This window comes from Hoplias malabaricus, chromosome 13, assembly GCF_029633855.1.
Source record: "Hoplias malabaricus isolate fHopMal1 chromosome 13, fHopMal1.hap1, whole genome shotgun sequence".
In the NCBI taxonomy this organism is placed as follows: domain Eukaryota; kingdom Metazoa; phylum Chordata; class Actinopteri; order Characiformes; family Erythrinidae; genus Hoplias; species Hoplias malabaricus.
This window is the reverse complement of record NC_089812.1, coordinates 20,463,851-20,485,028: the sequence shown is the minus strand read 5'-3', so window position 1 is coordinate 20,485,028 and position 21,178 is coordinate 20,463,851. Positions and strand designations below refer to the sequence as shown.

Sequence of the window (21,178 nt, the reverse complement as noted above, 5' to 3'; positions counted from 1 at the left end):
TATTTACCTGATGTAGTGCAGGCGAAGGTGACAGTGGTAGGGAGTCAGCCATCTGCACTGGCATGCGAATGCTGGGACTGCCTCCTGGCGTTTAATAGCTGATAGCTCACACAGCTAAAACACTGAGGGGTTCAATACGGTGTCAGAGTAGAACCAGAAGTTTTGAGAACCATTAAGTAGAATCTTTAATCAAGAACTGAGGTTTCTCTTGCGCTTCTTCTCCGTCTTGCCCATCAAGCTTCTTGATTCTGAGCTCTGTCCCTGTTTTGTTTTCAGAGCTGAGACAGAAAATGTGTTGGACGTGGTGTGAATGTTCCACTGCATTCAAATCACATCCGTTTTTTTGTGTGAGGAAAAAATCGTGTTCTGTGTGAAAAGGCCTTTAGAATTGTTTTGAACTGGAAGCGAGATGGAGAGGTGTGCATCTGAAGAAGTGCAATGAAAAACAAGCAAATACAGAAATATTGTGTGTGCAAAACTGCTTTTAAAACTCAATATTAACAATTCCTCTCTTCCTGACATTTCTATACACATTTGGCCATACTCTGATGCATTATGTTCAAATCTCAGTCTAAATCAACACAAAGTTCCCAAAATAAGGGAGTAACTCTGAGATTTCCTTCAGTATCTGTGTCCTTTAAAGCTTATTAAGCAGCTGATTTAATTCAGCACTGTTATTAAGAATTGAGAACAAAATGTAATATCACATTTCAGTACCGTAATCCCTTTTGGTGTCTGTGATCCAGTCAGGATTTGTTCCAGAATCCAGACCCACTTCCAGTGCCCCACACTTGTATTTAGTTTAACTTACAGCCTGGATAAAATTTTAGTTTTAGTTAACTGTATCAAACACAGAATTGAAGATGAAATGTTAAGCCAACGATTCCTGAAATTGGAGGTGCGCCCCCTAGTGGGGACACAGAGCTAATGCTGGGGTGTACAGCAAGGCAAATTAACGTGATTTGTAATGCACCACTAATATTAGTAATAATTCCACTGTAAATGTGATTTGTCACGTTATATTTATTTTATTAAATAAGAAGTTGCAAATTTGTATTAACAATGTTTAAAATTCATTCCAATGGTTTCTGTAAGCTGAAAGTAAAAGACTTGTACTTGTGTCAGAAGGGTGTGGGGGCTAACATTTTTTCATGTTCAGAAGGGAAGGCGGGGGGGCTCTGCAGAAAGCCTTAGATTAAGGAGCTTAATGGAGCTTAATGTAAACACAGCCCCCCCCAGTAACAGGTCAGAGAGCCTTGTTTAGAATGTGCTTGTCATATTTGTCATTGTTTTGCTTCACATCTAAATGTTTCCCCACCCCCTCCACCCCATCCACCTCAGAATAGCATTCCCTTCGATCATCACGGCAAGTAGCTGCTCGCCACGATTCTGCTGTGAGCGGCAGGGTGAGTGACTGTTGGTGGCCATGTGTGGCGTGTCTGTGATCCCTTGCACTCAGTAAAGCCCTCCCTGCCCTTCCTCACTGCCCCACCCACTGCTGCCACCTCCTCCTGAAAACTAACTCCTGGGGTCATTAATAATTCTGCCGTGGACGTAATTCCCGTTTAAGGAAGAGTGGGTCTGAGCTGGATTTCTCTGTGGGGGAAACAACTGCTGAAATTGTGTTCTCAAATCTGTACAGACTTCTGGAGTTCTGTTGTCCTTCGGTAGTAGACACCTTGTGCTTATTAGGAATCCCAGGTCTTCAAAACCTGATACATGTTGGTGTTTTTTTAAGGGTGTGACCTCAGTGAATGAGAGGTGATGCCCTGTGGCTAAGCATTTCTGCTTTGAAACTCAGGGTACGTTCACACTTGCACTGTTTAGTCGGGTTAAATTAGACTCCGGTTTGTTTTCCCCCTCTGCGGTTGGTTTGTGCTGGTGTGAAAGGAGAGATCACACTTGGATGCAGATGAAAACGAGCGTATGGAGACCCTTGAGGGGCGGTGCTCTTGGGCCAGACCCAAACAAACTGGTGTAGTTTGTTTCTGGTGAGAACCTGATCTGACCTGATTATCAGGTGAACGCAGGAGGTCTGAGCTGAACCCTCTTGTAGCCAGGGGGCGCTGTGCATATTGGATGCAGCAGAACTGGGGAAGGTTTTTTCTCTAATCAGAAACAGAAGAGTAACCTGCACTCGTCCAGCGGGGGATTTTCTGCGTGAGACGCATTTCACTGCAGGAAATGAAACGTGTACTTTAGCTGTAGGGGCATAGCCTGTGCAGGAGAATCTCCAGAACATTTCCTGCTTCATTCTCACATGCGCAGAGACTTTAACAGGGCAGGAGGGTAAGAAGGATAATGTCCGAATGTTGCGGGTGTGTGAAAGGGGCATGATTATAAACTTCTTACTGATTCAATCCAGAGCAAACAAGCTACAGGTGTGAAAACACACTCAGTCATGGATTCTGGCAAACTGGGTTTCATACCCCAGACACCTAAGGAGCAAATCCTGTTGACTCGGGGGTGGGGCTTTCCAGCTGCCTGCGAGCGGCAGGGGGGTGGGTACAGAGAGGCAGGGACTAATTTCATAATCATAGATCCACACAAACTGAATTAAGGCATTGGACGGAGTAGAGTTACAGCTCCAACCATTTTAAGGCATTTATGTTGACTTATATTTTGTTAATAACTTCTTTTACTAATTTAACTCTGCTCCTAGCAGAAGCCTATAAGGGGAAGCATGTATCAGGTGTGAAATGAAGAACCTCTACTGATCCACTCCACTGACTCTGTGCCAGAACCTGTGCTTTTTAAGAACCACGTCTCAGTTCCACCAGCGTTAGAGCCCACAATACATAACAGGAGGTGGGGGTTTCTTGGCTGAGAATCCAGCTCATCAAAATACACACTGTGATTAATTTTGCATCATGTAGCACCTGTTTAGTCCCACACTCTCCTATTGTGTTTCCATGTGCACCTTTAACATTCTTTAGCTATTTTCAGTATGGCTTGTGTGTTCTGTAATGGCCGTGTGTTTCCGGTGCTGCCTGCTCTTTTCACGGTTTTGCTTTTTCCAGAAAAATATGGAAAAATCATAGGCTTTTTTTCCCTCTGTCTGCTGGTGCTTTTCCTCTTTTTTTCTGGAAAATAGAAGGAGTTTTGTAAACAACTCTGATGTTTGATGATGACATTACCTTTCCTCTTGATCACATTCAGATGGTTTTCAAAAACAAGTTCCAGATTGAGAGACTTATAGGGGACATATACACCCTTCTCCACAAGTGAACGCGATTTCTCTGACCTCCTTTGGTCCAAACCCTACAGAAGCATTCTCCCCCTGTTTAAACAGCCCTGTTCAGAACGCCTGCTTTCAGTGCCTGTCTCTTTAAATGATGAGCTGCTCGCTGTTCACCCCGACCCCGAGCGCACAGCAATGAGGAGCGGGGAGCAGAAGCTCTGTTTTTTTTTTTAGCCATTTTCACTCTGTTCTCTTTCTCCTCCATTCTTGTTGTCTCCGTTTTTACCCAGTGTTCTTATTTAGCCATGCTCGTTGTGTTTGTTTTGTTGTGTTTAACCTCGTCTTTGAGCTCTCACATAAATGCAGGTCCAGTGCTGTAATTGGACAGGATCAGATGAGGGGGGAGGGGTGATTCTAAAGTCTCTGCGTCAGAGGCGGAGCAGGATCAGAACTGTTTGTTTTATCCTGTTTTCTGACTTTGGCAGCACACAGAAAATTGACTGGGGTCTTGTTTCATAGTGTGAAAACTGATTTTATTTCATAATATGTAGTAATGTACATATTATGTAATATGTATATTTAATATGTGCATGTAGGTAAGGATGTAAAATCTGCCGTATGCGTGTAGGATGATTTTAATCGTCACCTCCATGCCGGTTTTGCTTTGTGGGTTTGATGCCTACGCAAATGACTCAGATGAAGGAATAAAACTGTGAACAAACTACATTCACTTTACCAGATGCCTGCTGCTCCTCATAAAAGATGGGCCCTGTGTGAAGTAGTGCTGGATTACCCCTCCTGCCTTAACCAAATTAAAGCTCCGTTTCAGCCTCACTGTTCAGCAATCCGGCAGCGGAGCTGAAGGAGAAATGCTATGGGGATGATATTGAGCCTGTGAAGACACAGACTAGAAGCTTTTTAATGTGATGACAAAAAGGTTGGTTGTAATGTTACGGCTGATAGGTATGTGTGTTTATTTGTAAATAAAGCAACAGAATAAATAATAATAAAACAGAAGAACTATGAACTGAAGCCTGTGGTGGTGTGTAGTACTCAGCTGGAGGTGTGTTGAGCTTTACACTGGGTCTGCAGGGATGAAGAAGTGAGTAAATAATATCTAACTCTAAAACTGTGTGTGTGTGTTTGTGTGTGTGTGTGTGTGTGTGTGTGTACATACTCCAGGCTCAAATCTAGTTTTGACCATATGCTGCTCCACAGGCAGTTCTGGATCCAGGGAGAGCATCTTTAATATTAGTGCTGTGTTCACACAGGGGCTGGGGAGCTGCTGTAGCCCACCGTCCTGAACACGGACCCTCCCCTAAATCCACTCACTCCGCTCTTGGCGCTCTGACGTAAACAGGGAAGAAGCACCGTCCCGTGTGAAGTCGTAGCTTGTGCCATGGAAACTCAAACGCTTTGCATGCTGCCTTTAAATGCGCATGGATTCCCACTGGTCCATCTGCTGGAGCCATAGTCATCCAATAATAATCAGCGCATGATAGGAAGCTGTCCATCTGTGGCTCTGGCTATGTAACAGGCTAGTGTTCGTTGATTGTGCCATGTGTAAAACACACAAGAAATAAGAGCACTGAGTATATAACAAAGACAAAAGAGAACTGAGCGAAATCGACTAAAAACCAGAGCTTCTGCTCCTTGATCTTCACTGCTGTGCGCTCAGTCATTATCATTTAAAGGGACAGACGCTGAAAGTGGTGTTCTGAACAGGGCTGTTTAGACAGGGGGAGAACGCTGCTGTGGGGTTCTGACCAAAGCAGGTCACAGACATTTCATTAAGAAACAGAACTGTGTTCCACTGTGGGAACACATGAGGTGCTTTAACTCAAAATGGTTTGATGTTTATTCCTTTTCTTTCAGCCCTTTTATTTGAGGACGTCATATAACATTTAATCTCTTTATCTGAAGAACCCCTCTTGTGTCAGTGTAATATTAGTTTTGGGGTGCTCTTTTGTTTCCTCTGAAGTGGCTGAAAATGATAACCGCCGCCCCCTAGAGGAGAGGAGGCTTGCGATTGGCTAAGCCTCAGTCCTCCTGGGACTTCTATTCTCTTTCCGTCTGACAGGCTTCATGAAAAATGTATTCCTCCCTTTCTCCTTCAGCTCGGTCTCATCCTTCCATCTTTTTGTTTAAGGGCGGGTGAAAGGCCGCTTTGTGCTTTCAGTTTCAGAGAGGTCGCTGCTGGCATTTATTAAAACACAAATCCACTCTTTTATTTGTATATATTCTGCTTTTTAATATATACATATAATGTGTAGTGCTCTCCTCTCTTCATTCTTCTTAATTTTCATGAGGAAAGATGTGGGGGAGGGGCTCAGAAGGCTTGATATTAAACATCTCATTTTCATTGTTTTACATTTTCATTTCACTTGGAGCACACATTCGTACACTGCCCTTAAACACGTTCCTCTAACAGAAGACCCCCTCTCTCTGACCCTCTGGAGTTTTTTAAACCTTCTCTGGGTTTAATGATTATCAGCTTGTTATTGTTTTTAGAAAGGTGTTTTAGTAAAATGTTCCCTGGCTATTGCCCAGATTCCATTTCTCCTGAAGTAAACATCTGTTTAGTTTTAAAACAACAACCTGTAAACAAACCCTCAGTCACCGTCACTTATTATTAATGTAAATGAAGGAGATGAATGTTTGATGTGAATTTATCCTCCTCCTCTCCTCCTCACAGCAGCTGGATCAGTTTCACTCACTCATTCTGTCCTTTAACATCGTGTACCGGGAAGAGTCATAACCCAGTGTAAATCCTCAAACTTTGGAGTGGTTTTAGTTCGAATCTGAGATGTGAATTTAACAGTGGTGTGATTTCACTCCAGTGTTTCAGCAGTGTGTAGTTTTCACAAACTTACTATCATTCGTGAAGTGATTTTAACCTGTTGTGAACCAGCAGTGTTTAATTTTCCATCAAGGGTGTAGGAGTGCAGTGATTTTAGTTCGGTGTGAATTTGACATGGGCACATTTTACAATGTGAATATACTTGAATATATGTGAATAACATTGAATTCTCAATGTTTGGAGTGTTTGCAGTCTGACTAGAACTGAGGAATGATTTTAATGCGCTATGTACACAGCTGTGCAAAAGTTTTACACGCCTGGGGAAATGATATTTAAAAAGCTGGTTGTGAGCAGCTTTTTGCTCAAATAAACAAAATAAATCCCCTAATATTAGGATAATCCCAACCCCATTATTTCTCTCTCTCCGTGTTTAACCCTTTCCACATCTCTCCTGGTCCCTTTCCACAACAGTCCAGTGCTTAGTGTTAGAGGTTAATAAATACTTCATTGTGTTAAATAAGTGTGCTGTAGATTTAGCAAATTCATACGAGAACATCTGAAAGCACACTGTTCTTCACTCGCTCACAGCACAGCGCCTACATTTTAGAAAATATATCCTTTCTTTGCTGCATTTATTTTTTTTAATTTATTTTAATTATGCATAACTTAAATACAAGCACCATGCTGCTGAGAAGATAGATCTTTTTAAAGAAAAGTGCCTAAGAAATTTGTGCAGTTCTGTGTCTCCTGGAGATTGTTGTTGTTGCTGTGGCATTAAGAAATGATAAGTCCAGTGTAAATCAGTGGTAAGTGCATTTATAAACTGTACCTAGGAGAAGGTCATTCAGTCCCCACTCTGTCCACTTCATGCAGAATTACTTCCCTTGCTCACACACAGCTCCTACTGGCGACTAAAACACAGAGCACCTGCAACTAAACTGAGCTTCCTTCTCAGGACGGGCTTTTCCTGTGAAACTAATCCAGCTCTAATACTGTGATGTGTGTGTGAATAAATGACTGTGTTACAAACTATCTTCACTCTGAAACTCTTACAGAAGTCGTTGTAGGAGGAGGATTACAGCAGCTTTGGGAATGAACACAGGTTTTAACTGTTACTCTACACACTTAAAATGAGCAAAGCACTCGAACTTTCACCGTTCTCTGTGAGCCTCCCCTGATTCCTGCTGCTGTAGTAAATATGCACAGGGCAACCTTTAGTGTGTGACACACTGAGATGAGACACTGATTAATGGAGGAGCTTTTTGGGGATGCTTCTGTCGATGATGTGTAAGGGCCTTGTTTTAAAGCAGCTGCTGAATGTGATTGTAAAAAGGATAATAGATTGAAGGAGTTAGTAGCTGATGTCCTCAGATTCAGCCCTGGGAAAGTGAGCAGTGTGGATCTGGAGGTGAACAGGAAAGAATGTGTGATTACTGTAAAATAAATAAAACTGAAACTTCGGTCGTCCAGCTATAGTTAAAGCAGTGTTTCTCAACTTCGTCTGGATCTGTTTTTATTGAAATTAATTACTAAATCTGAATGTAAAGGCCTCAATGTTTCATCTTTGTGTTTAGAGCTGAAGTAAAAACAGTTTGCTGTTGTGGTTTAGGCTAGGGTTACTCTACACGACTCGTGAGCTGTAACCTGCAGGTTCTGTATCAGTCGGAATCAACACAATGGTGTAGCGAGGCCGCTGTAATAAGTTCGGACTGCTGTACAAACTCCCGAGCGATGGGAGGACGCTGTGGTCGTTCTGTACGTGAGTCACCATCTCAGTGGCAGGAAAAAAAGCCATTGCGCTGAAGTTGGTGAGAAATGCATTCTGGGATATCTGACACTCTCCATTCTACAGAAGTCTTGTCTCAGTGCATCCTCAATATTACAGCGGAGCTAGAACGCACTGAGGGATCTGCCCTGTACTTGGCTAGATGTGGACTATTAAACAGAACTGCACTTGGGCTGAGACTAAAGATGTTTCCCAAGAACACGAAAACATGAGAACACATAAGAACACACACTGAGAAACAGCAGGTGTGTAGAACGGACAGAGTTTCTACCTCATGATCAAGGGTTTGAGCAGTCTGAGGATATCAGACATGTTTGATTACTTTGCCTCATCTTCTGGCCATAATTTAGCGTGAACTGGTCAGTGTTTGTGTCTGCTAACAGGGAGTGTGTGAGAGTTAGTGTTTGATTCGGTTTGTGTAGTGCGTTTAAACCCAAGTTGTTTTATTTTTTTATTATTATTATTTTTTTTATTTCCATTAAACGTGCAGGAGTCATTTGAGACGCACCTGAGACCTTCTCTTTAGAAAATCACTTGAGGCAAAATGGTGTAGTGCATCGCACCCAAGGCTTTAGATGTTAAATATAAATAGCAGGTAAAATGAGTCTCTCTCTGTCTCATCTGGAAAGAACAGTGCTGCTGTAATGTTTCTCTGGGATGACTTTGGGACCATTGAGGTTGGTGTTATTAAACTGATTAAATGTAATATTAACTGTATTTTTTTCTCTCTCCTCCTCCACAGGCTCTTTCCCGAGTCACCCCCAGTGGCCTGCAGTCGGCCGTGCCTCGATGAGACTCGCATCAGCCACCAGGGGGCGACCACGGCCCTTTACTCTGCACCAGGACTCTTCCAGCATCTGCAGTCAGACCTGAGCAAATCTAAGCCAGACAGACACTTGATTTCTTCATCCTCCTTTATCCGAGCGCAGCAGAACCCTCCTTCACACTCCTCTGAGCAAGATGGACACACACTCACACTCACCCACTCGCACTCTTTCTCACACACGTTACAACAGCTTCGCTCGTCCACGCCTGAACACGCTCCAGAAAAATAAAAATAAAGACAGAGGAGCTCTAAATCCATCATGCTCTCTCTGCAGAGCTCTGTGGTGAGAAACACTCGAGTGCAGCCCTCAGCCTCTATCCGTCATCTCTCTTTATTATTGTTATTAATGCAGTTGTACTGCTCCAAATAAATAAACACACACCACCCGTCTGCTCGCTCTCCACCTGCTGTAAGAAACGAGAAGCAGCTCTGAGGGCGCAGCTGCAGCCAACAGCTAGCACCGCTCTGCTTCTGTTTCTCTCCCTGATTGTATTTTAACTACTTTCACAAAGTTTAAACTGTGTTCACAGGCTGTGGACTTTTCTTTGAATGAACTGTAAGATTTCAGAGCTGTTAGAAGCAGCTTCAAGACTAAGGATGATTCAATTAGTTTTTTTTTTTTATTTAAATTTTTTATGAAACTAGACTCTGAATTAAAAAAAACCCTTTTTGAATATTTTTAGGTGTCAGAGAAAGCTCTGTGTCCGATCTCCTCGTCTCGACTTTAGGGAGAGTTCCGAGTGAAGCCCTGCGGCTGACTGGTTTCCCGCGGCCGGTTTGTGCATTAGGTTTTGGTATAGTTAGGTGTTTGTGTAGTGGAGGCCGGCCTCGGGGGACGACGGCACAGTGTTTGAAAATAAAAGTCCAGTTGGATTGGGCTGTAGATGCAGCAATGCCACTTTACACTAGTTTATTTTTTATTACATTCTTTGTTTTAGCCTCTCGCTGGCACTCTGTCCAGCAGTCCCTGAAGCTGTGAAGCTGAAAATGACAGATTTTTGTGGGAAATGTGGAGATCTAGATGTGGTTGTTAGTTCTGAACAGGATCAGTGACTTGGGCGAGCAGCAGGAAGAGTGCACACTTTTTCAGAGGCTGTATTTTTGCCCGTTTTAATTTAGTGTTTTTAAATAAAGGACTGAGTTTTGTCAAAACGGGCTTTTAAAAAAAATCCTGCTTTGTGCGTTTAGTTTGTTTCATTTTCATTGGTTGTGTGAATGGGTCGAGTTCTTTATTTAAGGTGGACGCATCTGTCCCAGACGCCCTTTAAGACCTTTGTCTTTTTGACCAATGCTTTTCTTTATGATTGAGAGCGATGTATTTTATTTTCCAGCATTTACCTGGACGTTTACCCCTCGTCCTGTCCTTTTTAGTCCCTCCGGTGCTCGGAGCTGTAGAATATGGGACGGATCGTCCCTGTCGATGGTGGTTAGGCGATTTGTAGTCGGGGGAAGGGGCTAGTGGTGAAATTGAAACTGTTCAGTTCTGTCGTCGTGTATATAGAATGTGTCTAGTGACGGAGATGTCATTTTTATACCATAGCGTCTGTCTCTCCGTCTGTCTCTGTGTCTGTGTGTGTGTGTGTGTAGCGTGTGTGTGTGGTGGGGGCTTGGGGTGGTACAATGGTAGTGTGTAGAGTGATGAGAGGGACTTTGATCCATTCTAGATTTATTTTAGATTTTTCTCTCAAACAGAAATAAGAAAACTGACCCTCTCCTCGCGGTCAGACCCCTTCTGTACCTCTCTCTCTCTCATTTTCTTTATTTTTCATTTTCTGGGGTCAGTTCATTAGAGCTGCTCCTTCGGCATCACCACACTGTGCTGTATCAGATGGAATTATGGGAAATCTTCCTGGTCATGAATTGTTTTTTTTCTCTCATTTGTATCACCACTGTATTTGTGTATTTTAAATTGTGTAAATAAATTAATAAGTCCTTGTATGTTTCTGACTTTTTTTCATAATTCATAATGTTTAAAATGTTGAGAACCTCAAAGGTGGAATCTGGGGATGCACTGGATATAAACTTAGTGAAGGGGTTGATTGTGGAGACTAAGATTCTCTCCAGTGTTGGTGAATGAAACCAGACGTCTCTAGCACACACCCAGTATTTTATTCCCTCTCCCCCCTCCACCAGCTCCTCCACCATCTTCAGAGTCCCTGCGGAGTGATGATGATGGAAGACGGTGGACGTCTGTGTCCCTCACAACATCCTACACGTCTCTGTCCACAATGGCTGGGTTTAAACACCATCCATCCACAGAAAGTGAGGGGCTTTTAGAGGAGGACGTCCGACATAGATATAAACATCCTTAATCAATCATTCATTCACTCATCATCTGTAGGTACCTCATACTGATCAGGGTTGTGGTGATAGGTCTAGGCAGGAATACACGCTGTGCACAGACTCTCACCCTGTCACTCACATTTATGCCTATGGACAGTTTCACACACTCATCAGTGGACTGTTTCACACACCCACCCTGTCACTCACATCGGTGGACAGTGCCACTAACTCTATCTACAAGTGTGTGTTTGGACTGGGTGGAACCTGGAGGAAGAGGAGAATTAATCAGACTCAGACCAGAAGGAGACAAATGTCTGATCTGAGGGAATGCGGCGCCTGGCAGGCAGTGCTTTATAGTCAGAAACAAACAGCCTGTGTCTTTATTCACTGCAGGAGAGAAGTATATTCTATAAATCAGAGCAGTTTCACAAACCTGGATTATGCCCAGGTCCAGACCAGCCCACTGCAACTCTGGGCTGGATATGTTCTTACACTGAATGAACGAATGGATGAATGTCAGTGATCTGATAGCACTGAGTATGAGGGTTGGTCCAAGTCTGGACTTAATCCAAGAGCAGGAAACTGGCCCCTGGGGTTTATTCACAGACCATGGCTACAGAGAAGAGAACAGCAAAAACACAGCTGTTTACATCAGAGCGAGAAAATGAGCACATTCGGCCTGAAGGCTTTGTGAACACGTTTTACAGCGGTTTTACACGAGAACAAGAAAAAGCAGTGACAGAGTGACCCTTGACCTCTGCGTCTCTGTAATATACAATAAATTTAATCGCTGTCCGATTAATAACGTATCTCCCAAAACAGAAGGGAAAACCTCCTTAATTTTCAGTGGAAGTCATTCTGTGAAGGACAGCTGCTGTGTTCAAATGACGTAGTAAACTAAACGTCCACAAACATGGAGAAACAAGACTTTAATTGGACATTGATGATATATAAAAACAAAGCAAGAGTTTTACCAGATCAATAAAGTCATGGCAACATTCTTTAGTGTATCATGCCCATATAAGGAGTTGTTGGTGTGGTTGAATGTCCATTTAAGGAGTTGTTGGTGTGATTGAATGTCCCTTTATGGAGTTGTGGGTGTGGCTGGATGTCCATATAAGGAGTTGTGGGTGTGACTGGATGCCATATAAGGACCTCTCACTCCCAAAATTCCTTATATGTGTATGACACAAACTTCTCTCTTTCTTTCTCTCTCTCTCTCTCTCTCTCTCACACACACACACACACACACTCAGTTGCAGAGGGATAAACTGATGTCAAACATTTTCTGCACAAGTTCACATTAGTGTTGTGGGTTGTTTGGAAGATTGCGGACCGAGACGACACCTAGACATGTGGCAGACACAGAGGACGGTGTATTGCTCTCATTTGAACTTTCCCTCTGTCCTTTGTCCTGTCTCCCTCGCTCTCTCAGAGGCGAGTCTCAGTATTAACGCTGCTGTCTGCAACCTGTCTGTCCTGAAGAAATGTTCCTTCTCGTGTTGTTTCCTCTTGCTGTCCTTTCTCCTCTGTTACGTCCTGGTCTTTCTGACTCGTGGCATTTCCGTTGGGTTCTTTAGGTTTCTGTGTGTGGTTCTGGAGCTGCTCCATTTCTCCGGACACTCCTCCACCTTCCACTGCAGCATCCACCTCCTCAGGACTGGTTTTAATGAAGAGGAAGTTGCATATCGATAACACCAGAGCGGAGAGCACCACCTCAATCCCGGCCAGCAGGAACACAAACATGTAGTTTTTGGTGTGGTCCAGAAGACGGCCTGTGGAAAAATGTATATTAATAATGAGTGATATTTCTTTACCCAGGTTTAGTCTGATATTCTCACAGTGCACTGGATTTTAACAGCGACGCCACAGCTCTCTCACCGGGGCTGCCTGGTTTTCTTTTTGCAGTTATGATACAAACCTCTCACATGGGCAGGTTATTTGTTCGTTTGGTAGGTATTCGGTTTATAATTCTGAGATTCAGATATTGATTTTTTTGGATAAATGTGGCGTATAAATATATACGAATAAACATATTTAAAGTGCACATACAGAGTTGCAGAAATAACAGGACTAGTTCACTCAATGTATATTAAAAGTAACTTAATTTACCTTTAATCTGACTTATAGTCAAATTTTTATTATATTATAATTTATGGATGATTATACAGTGGAACCTCTACCTACGAACTTGATCTGTTCCGTGACCCAGTTCGTAAGTGGAAAAGTTTGTTTCTCGAGTCAATTTTCCCCATTTAAAATAATGGAAAAGCAATTAATGCCTTCCAGCCCCCACCCCGAATGTCACCCTTTTTGCACTGATATATGTTTACAAAACTCTCAAATTAGTTAAAAATAGAAATACATGTAGCATTACTAAAAATAATAAAAGAAATACAGTGGTAACAGTAATAAAAAAGAAATAAAAAAGCCTTAAGTGGTTACATATTGCTACCTTGAGGGGGTGGGTGGAATAACGGAGAGTAGGCGGTGAATTTGGGGAGACGAAGCTAGATACGGCTTAACTTAGCACGAATTTCGATGTCTGCTATCTACACTAATGCTAAATTGCTAAAACTACAATTTGCTAAAGCTCACTCAAGTCTGAACACGCTGGGAGACTTGCCTATTGGGGTCAGTGGCCATTTCCAGCCACCGGCTCGGCGGAGGCTCTGGTTCGTTTCTAGAGTCATGGTTCATTGGTGGAGGCAAAAAATATTCAAATTGCTGGTTCATATCTTGGAAAGTTCGTTAGTATAGGCGTTCGTTAGTAGAGGTTCCATTGTATTACAAAGTTAAAAGGGGAAATTAGATTTCCGGACTCACCAGCAGAGGGCGGTCCCACTAACACTGCGATAGCCTCCATGAGTAGCACCAGGCCGATGGCGCTGGAGAACTTTTGTGTGCCGACGATGGCCATGAGAACCTCGAACTGCAGAGCTCCCACCATGCCGTAGGAGATGCCGAAGAAGATGCAGAAGAACACTAGCGAGGTGTAATCCCGGGACTGGGAGCCGATCAGGTCCGTGGTGCCGTTAAAGACCAGCGCAAAACTGAAGAGATAAACACAGCGCGGACGGACCCACTTCAGGCCCGCGATGATGCCGCACGTGGGGCGCGCGAAGATGTCAATGAAGCCCAGGATGGTGAGCAGAAGAGCGGATTTGGTGTCTTCGTTTCCAAGTTCTTTGGCGTAACTCACCACGAAGACGGGAGGCACGAAAAGACCCAGCACCATGATGGAGGCCGCAATGGTGTAGATGAGAAAACCTCGGTCTTTAAACACGGTGAAGTCCAGGAGCTTGGCTTTGGTCTTATCTTCATGCCCTTGAGCCCCAGTCTCAGAGTTCTCTACTTTCTGGGGGGCCGTTAGAGGCCTCATCAGGGCCCCGCAGGCACAGCAGTTGAGCAGCATGCCCCCCAGGACGAGGAAACCCCCCCTCCATCCGTACTTGTACTGCAGGACCTGGCCAAGCGGAGACAGACAGCACAGAGCCACCGGGCTCCCTGCAGCGGCCAGGCCGTTCGCCAGTGGGCGCTTCTCACTGAAATATCTGTTCAGCATGATCAGGGATGGCTGGAAGTTCAGGGCCAGGCCCAGACCTGCGGTCAGCAAACGTAAGAATCAGACTGGAGCGGACACTGCTGAGACTCTCTTTGACAACTACAGTCATTATTTGATTGTATTCGGCCACAAGTTCATCAGTGAGGGTCAGGGGCTGGTGTTGGGGATTAGATCTGGATTAAACTCACAACTCCAACTCATCCCAGAGGCACTTTATCACTCCAGAGGAGGAATTATACCCTTCTGGCCTACGCTTGGCATTGAGCATGCTGACCCTGTGCTCATGTGCAGCTGCTCCAAAGATTGCTACAATTACTGCTACTTCCACCAAACAGTAACAGGTTGAGTGAATATGACACACACTGACCACACTGATATAAACATCCTGGTCTTTAATTAATCAATCAGTCATTTCTTTAATTCATTCATTCATCATCTGTAACCACTTCATCAGGACCTAGGTTGTGGTGGGTCAGGAACCTACCTGGAATCTTTGGGGCTAAACAGGAAGGCACACTCACCCTGTCACTCACACTTGTGGATAGTTTCAAACACTCACCCAGTCACTCACACACTCATCCAGTCACACACTCACCTAGTCACTCACACACTTAAACCTGTGGACAGTTTCACACACTCACCCAGTCACTCACACACTCACCCAGTCACCTGACACTGACCTGTTAAGACTCCGATGGATAAGTAGATGTGGATGATGCTGGTGGCAAAAGAAGCCAAAATCATCCCCAAAGCAGCAAACAGACCCCCCACCATCATCACCGGCCGACAGCCGAAACGGTTCACCAGCACACTGCACACGGGACCTGGACACACACACACACACACACACACACACACACACACACACACACACACACACACACACACGCACACAAACACACACACATTGGTTTTGCTATATTGTGAGGACCTTCCATAGAAATAATGATTATTAATTAATACAACACCTACATCTAACCCAAACCACAATGTCAGGAACCAAAAGTAAATTTCACTAGTTTTTCACATTGTTTATTTTTAAATAAAATAAATAAATAAATAAAAACATTTGAAATTGTGACGACCATCAAAATGTCTCCCAGTTAAACATGGGGTCCTCACAAATATACAAAAACACACACATCAGTAAACCCCAGAGTAATGTCTGGTTATAAATCCTGTAGCTTTTGATCAGGTTCTTACAGTATTTCCTTTGTTTGTTTGTTTTTTTTATATTTAAACCCATGGGTGATGACATGGTGTAAATAATTAGCATAAATTATTTGTATCATATTTAATTTGCTGAAATGTTTATTTAGCTCATTGATTAATATTGGTGATTTGATCTTTTACATTAAAGACATCTGTCTTTTCCTCATATGTTTCTCTTTACAGTATGGAACAGATTTCATACTGACACCTAGTGGCCTGGAGGTGCCTGTAATGGGATGACAGAGTCGTTTGATTCTGCATCTCACATGAGTCACACTTGGTAGAAAACAGTGTACAAAAGAATAATAGTAATTGTATACACACATGGTGGGGATATAAGAGGCTTTAATATTTGGTAAAATGGAAGAACTGATTAAACACAGCGAGGTTACCAGTGCCGTAGAGCATGGCGAGGAGGATGGAGGAGATCCAGGCCGTGTCGCTGTATCCCACGCTGAATTCCCGGATCAGTTCCTTGAAGAAAACGCTGACGGCTTTGGGAAAGGCGTAGGAGAATCCTGTGATGATGAAGCATCCGAACAGCACGGCCCACCCCCATCCTCCATCGGGCGCTTTCACTCCACTCGCACCTTCATCCAGAACTACACCTCCCATGATGCACTGCTGAGCCCTGCACACTGTTAGTCAAAAACTCAGTCATCAAAGAGAAATAAGAATTTGAGAGAAAAATAATCTCACTGAAGCAAGAACACATTTTGCTGTAACTGAAACATTTAGAAGCAAAACCAGCTCAGACTTTACACTTTCAAGAAACACTTCCTCAGAAGCCTCATAGACTGTGTTTGATGGCAGAGGAATAACAGACTCTTTAATTCCAGAGAAGGGAACTCTTGATATTCTACAGAATCATGTGCTTCCAGTTTCGGGGGAAACTCTTTCCTGTTTCCATTTACACAGAAAAAAAGAGCTGCATTTGAACTTAAAGTCCCCATTCTTAATGCCAAGTGTGGCCCAGAGGACTATTAAGCCCCCAGTGTTGGACTGTGGAATAGTGGAACTGTGTTCTTTGGAGTGATGGAGTTACTCCGGGGTGAGTTGGAGTGGTGAATGTGGTCCAGAACTAATCTTCAACATCAGCCCCTGACCCTCACTGTGCATAAGGCTCAATGCTGTCAAATCCTCACCGCAATCTTCAGTTTAAAGCCATCTCAGGGCCAGAGTGGGTTGCTACTGCAGCAGATGTCTGTTCATGGCTCTCTGTTATCGTGTGAATAATAAGACAGTGTCATAAAACAAATTACAGAAAACAAAGAGAAAAGACTTCCTGGAGACATGAAGAGTAAACATTGGGCTGAACAACAGGGTGGCTAAATTGCTTCTGTCAATCCCAGTCAAATTAAAAACAAAGTTGTCTCAAATATATACAAATATCAAACAAGTTTAAAGCTCTGTTTGGGATTAATGGGGTGCTGGAATAGTTTCCCCTGGTAACACATTACAATAAGGGTACATTAATTAACAGTAATTAAAGGGTATGTCTACATCTCTACATGTTTATGTTCAGAAGCTCTGTGCTTTTTAAGCTGGAACAGTGTGTTTGAGGGAGAATAATGACTGGTTTGTATGCAGCTGAAGTGTAAATTGTCTGTAAGTGTTTATTCACTGTTTGAATTCCCACAGAAACTCGTGTAACTCGAGCTGTTTAGTTTTGTATCACTTTCATTCTGTGTTTACTTTCATGCAGTTAGTGCTCTCCTGAATTTAGAGTTAGTTCCACATTAAGTAATGTAACTGTAACAGCAAAAATAAGTCAGTAGGGAGGTATTCCTGTAGGGATCAGGAATAGAACAACATCCCCATCTCAGTTGGTGCTTTTCAGCATTTAAAGTCTCTCTGTTGTCTAAAAACCTCCAGATGGCATTTCTCTGCCATGAGCAGAGAGAGAGAAAATTTAGCATACCTGGCCGAGACACTTTGTTTTTTACCCATTTACAGACACTGGGGCTTCGTAAACACATTAGAGCAGTTTCCAGGGCAAACCGACTGCAGAGCAGCACATGGAGAGGAGACACACTGAGAGCTTTATACACAGGTTTGTTTAATTACATTTACATTTACATTTATGCATTTGGCAGACGCTTTTATCCAAAGCGACTTACAAAAGAGGATCTAACATTCAAACTACAGCACAATTTATACAAATTACCTTACATTGAGTGTGATATGTCATAATTACAGTCGTAAATGTCACCTTTAAATAATAAGACATTACTAAGCATTACTAAACAATTAATGAAATTACAATCTAACAAATAATCATTAAGTAATGAAAGAAATATTAACTAGCATTATATTATGAGTTTATAAAATCCAAAACAAATGCTAGTTAATGCTATTTCTTGTTTCTCATCATTACTTATTGATTAATTGTGGCATACCCATTTAGTAAGGCTTTTAAAGTCTTTAGTATCGTGAATTAATGTACCCTTATTGTAAAGTGTTACCATTTCCTTTTACAGCTGTGATTATATTTCGGTCCAGATCAGATCAGCAATAGTCTTGTTTTTCTCTACTAAGAAATCTACAGACCACATCATCCTGTTTTACACCTCCCTCAGCACCCAGAACTTTTTCAGTTCTAATTCCCAACACGTTCTAGACAGATTCTGGCATTTGCTCCCATTTTGACAACATTTTGGTCCACTGTTTCCATCTGGATTCAGTGTCCTGCTCTACCAGAGACCCTCCACAATCAGAAATTCTGAATTAATCATGAATTATCTGTGGTTCTTCAACTGCTATAAATGGTATGAAGGGAGCATAAACATACAGTGCAATTTTCCCTGACAGACAATCAACACGCAAGTGTGTTTGTGTGTGTGTGTGTGTGTGTGTGTGTGTTTGTGTGTGTGTGTGTGTGTGTGTGTACAGAGGCGTCCATGGTGTGAAACGGAGGGCTGTTTGATAAGGGTCCTCGTTGTTGCTCGGCAACTGCTCCACTTTAGCTCCTTCATATAGAGCTTATTATCCACTGCAGCCCCAAAATAGCATAGCTGTCCTCCTTAGAACTGTTATTAGAGCAACTTAGAAGATTTAAGACTCACTTAACATAGTGTAAAATGCCTTGCAATGTTTTAAACAATGTAAAAGATTTAAAATGCTTAATCTCTGCTATTGTATCCTGTTTCATAGCAGTGTATAATGTAGCATGTAGCATGTAGCGAGCTTGGGACTCAGAGCAGTGGCCTTCAGTGCAGAAATGTAATTAATTATTTCATATTAGTTTTAAATGATATACTATAGTTTTATTGCATGGAAAATAATTTTTATGAAAATTCATTCCAATATTTCAGGCATATTACAGTTGTTATCATGTCTCTTAAATTATTGTGTATAATGTAATAATTTAAATATTATAATTTATAATAATGTGTACTAAACCACTACTAATAAGTATTTTAAATTATATTAAATTATACTTAATATATACTGAGTTTACTACTTGTGTGTTATTTTGCCCACCCTTCTAATACAATATAAATATATTTATATGGTTAGTAGTATTTATAATTCATATGTCATACTTCCAAATTACTTTAATTTATGGTACTGTAATGTGTAATATTATATATTGTCATTTTATTAGTGACTATTTTGACACGGTCTGTTCATGTTTAGTGTAATTTTCACACTCTTTTCACAGTTTTTAAAGTGTTTAGAGTTCAGTTGGCAGCTCAGAGAAATATACTTCACTTCTATAAGAAGAGTGGTGAAAAGAACATATGACTACTATATTTAGTGTATTTTAATTGTAACTTAATATCATTTGAATTAAATATTAGTAATGACTCAATTAGTGATTCCAAAATAACATACTTTAAGTACACTTTTTCCATAAGGTATGTACATGTTATATTCCTAGAGACACCAACAGTCGGAAACAAATTCCTTTTGTGTGTCAACATGCATGACCAATAAACCTGATTAACTAGTAATTCTGACGCCGACTGTATGAAATGGTATGAAACAAGGTGTCCTGTTTACTCTTTATCTAAATCTGGTTTCAGTAAAGCTGGTGTTTCTAAGTCTGTTGTCAGTAAAGTGTCCAATTACAAGACTCGCTTTGATCATACTACAATTACTACAAAACTTTTTCACAAGGGTTAATCTTTATCTTTCTCTAGCAGATTAATGTATCAATACACACAGGCATGTGCTCCATGTAATACGCTTCTATTTGACCTGTTTACTTTGTTATACTGCATCTAATTTTCACTGAAAAGCTGAAGTAATGACAGATCCGTTTAGATAAACATCTGTGTTACAGCTTCTCAGCTCAATAACCAGTTAACGAGTAGGTAAAATAATTAGTTAGCATCTAATTATAATGAATTACTCTCTTATAATTATGAGTTAGTATCTGATAATAATTCACAATCTTACGTCATTACAATGAGTCGGCGTCACATGATAATGGAAGATATAAATGATATACCATGTTTGTATTTAGTAACTTGTATTGCATATAGCTTTGTCAAAAACAAATTAAACGTTTAAATCACATGTGGGTGATCCAGAGATTATTGATTATTGATTGAGGGGCCACCTGCTCTCTCAGGAGTAAACAGCAGTAGCTTTATCACAATCAAACACAATCTATCTATCTATCTATCTATCTATCTATCTATCTATGATTAAACATTGTTACTTAATCATGTCCTCAGTCATGTGCTAAAATATAAACACAGAAATCATGTTACACCACAAAATGTCAGAAAATGGGGGGAAATAAATATTAAAGAGCATGTTCTCACCTTGACTTGACTTTCTGCAGTGGATGCTGCTGTGTGTCTCACACACATAGAGGTGGACAGTGTCCACACACTCGGTCTGGACACATTCACGGTGGAAAGAGGGGGATTTATATAATTATAAAGCAGCTTCTGAAACATCTGTGGTCACGTACACACATGAGGAAAAACAAGGGCATTAAAGGGCAGAGACCCCAGATAATGACCCAGGCAGAATTGACCCGTTTGTACATTCCCAGGCAATATCTCTGTCTAGGAACAGGCTTATGTTTGATGTGTTCATCAGTTTATTGCAGGAATGCCCTGTGTCTCCTGTGTCCTCTTTAGTCCTGGCTGCAGTAGTGTGTATGGCTGTGTATATTTATGTAAGTGTTTATGTATTTTATATATATACATATGTATGTATGAACATATGTGTTATTATTTAAAAGCTCCTCACCTTTTCTTCCTGATGATGATGCTCTCTCTCTCTCTCTCTCTCTCTCTCTCTCTCTTTCTCTCTCTCTCTTTCTCTGTCTCTAACTCATCCACACACATATGGCTGTACAGACGTCAGGATTACACCCCTGGGTCCTAAACTCCACATCATGAAGGGGAAATTGGACTAACAAAGTATGCGGAGCAACATGTGTACTACAGTGTGTAACTGTAGAGCTACAGAGTCTGTGATTTAGGTGTGGTCCGGGAGTGTATTTTAGTATAGTTATTGGTTATAAATTACGCATTAAAAATGATAAAAATAAAACAATAACA

At 41.8% G+C, this 21,178-nt stretch overlaps 2 protein-coding genes across 3 annotated transcripts in view; one reads left to right on the top strand and one right to left on the bottom strand.

The window, feature by feature from the left end:
- Positions 1 to 10,521, top strand: part of csnk1da (casein kinase 1, delta a) — a 34,366-nt gene extending 23,845 nt beyond the window's left edge. Inside the window, exon 9 of the mRNA XM_066641584.1 lies at positions 8,510 to 10,521. Coding sequence (XP_066497681.1) covers positions 8,510 to 8,560 — 51 coding nt within the window. The 3' untranslated portion in view covers positions 8,561 to 10,521. The remainder of the gene's footprint in view (positions 1 to 8,509) is intronic.
- A 1,058-nt stretch (positions 10,522 to 11,579) lies between these two features.
- On the bottom strand, positions 11,580 to 20,901 carry slc16a3a (solute carrier family 16 member 3a). 2 transcript variants are annotated; one of them, XM_066642391.1, is made up of 7 exons: positions 20,865 to 20,888; positions 20,429 to 20,504; positions 16,799 to 16,871; positions 16,046 to 16,291; positions 15,122 to 15,265; positions 13,703 to 14,479; positions 11,580 to 12,651 (listed from the first exon to the last, which is right to left on the bottom strand). In XM_066642391.1, exons 4-7 carry the CDS (start codon positions 16,266 to 16,268, stop codon positions 12,308 to 12,310), a joined length of 1,488 nt encoding a protein of 495 aa, XP_066498488.1. In that variant the 5' UTR covers positions 16,269 to 16,291; positions 16,799 to 16,871; positions 20,429 to 20,504; positions 20,865 to 20,888; the 3' UTR covers positions 11,580 to 12,307. The 2 variants fall into 2 exon arrangements, with proteins under 2 accessions (XP_066498488.1, XP_066498487.1); XM_066642390.1 differs by lacking the exon at positions 16,799 to 16,871 and having other exon boundaries at positions 20,865 to 20,901.
- Positions 20,902 to 21,178: the final 277 nt, after the last annotated feature.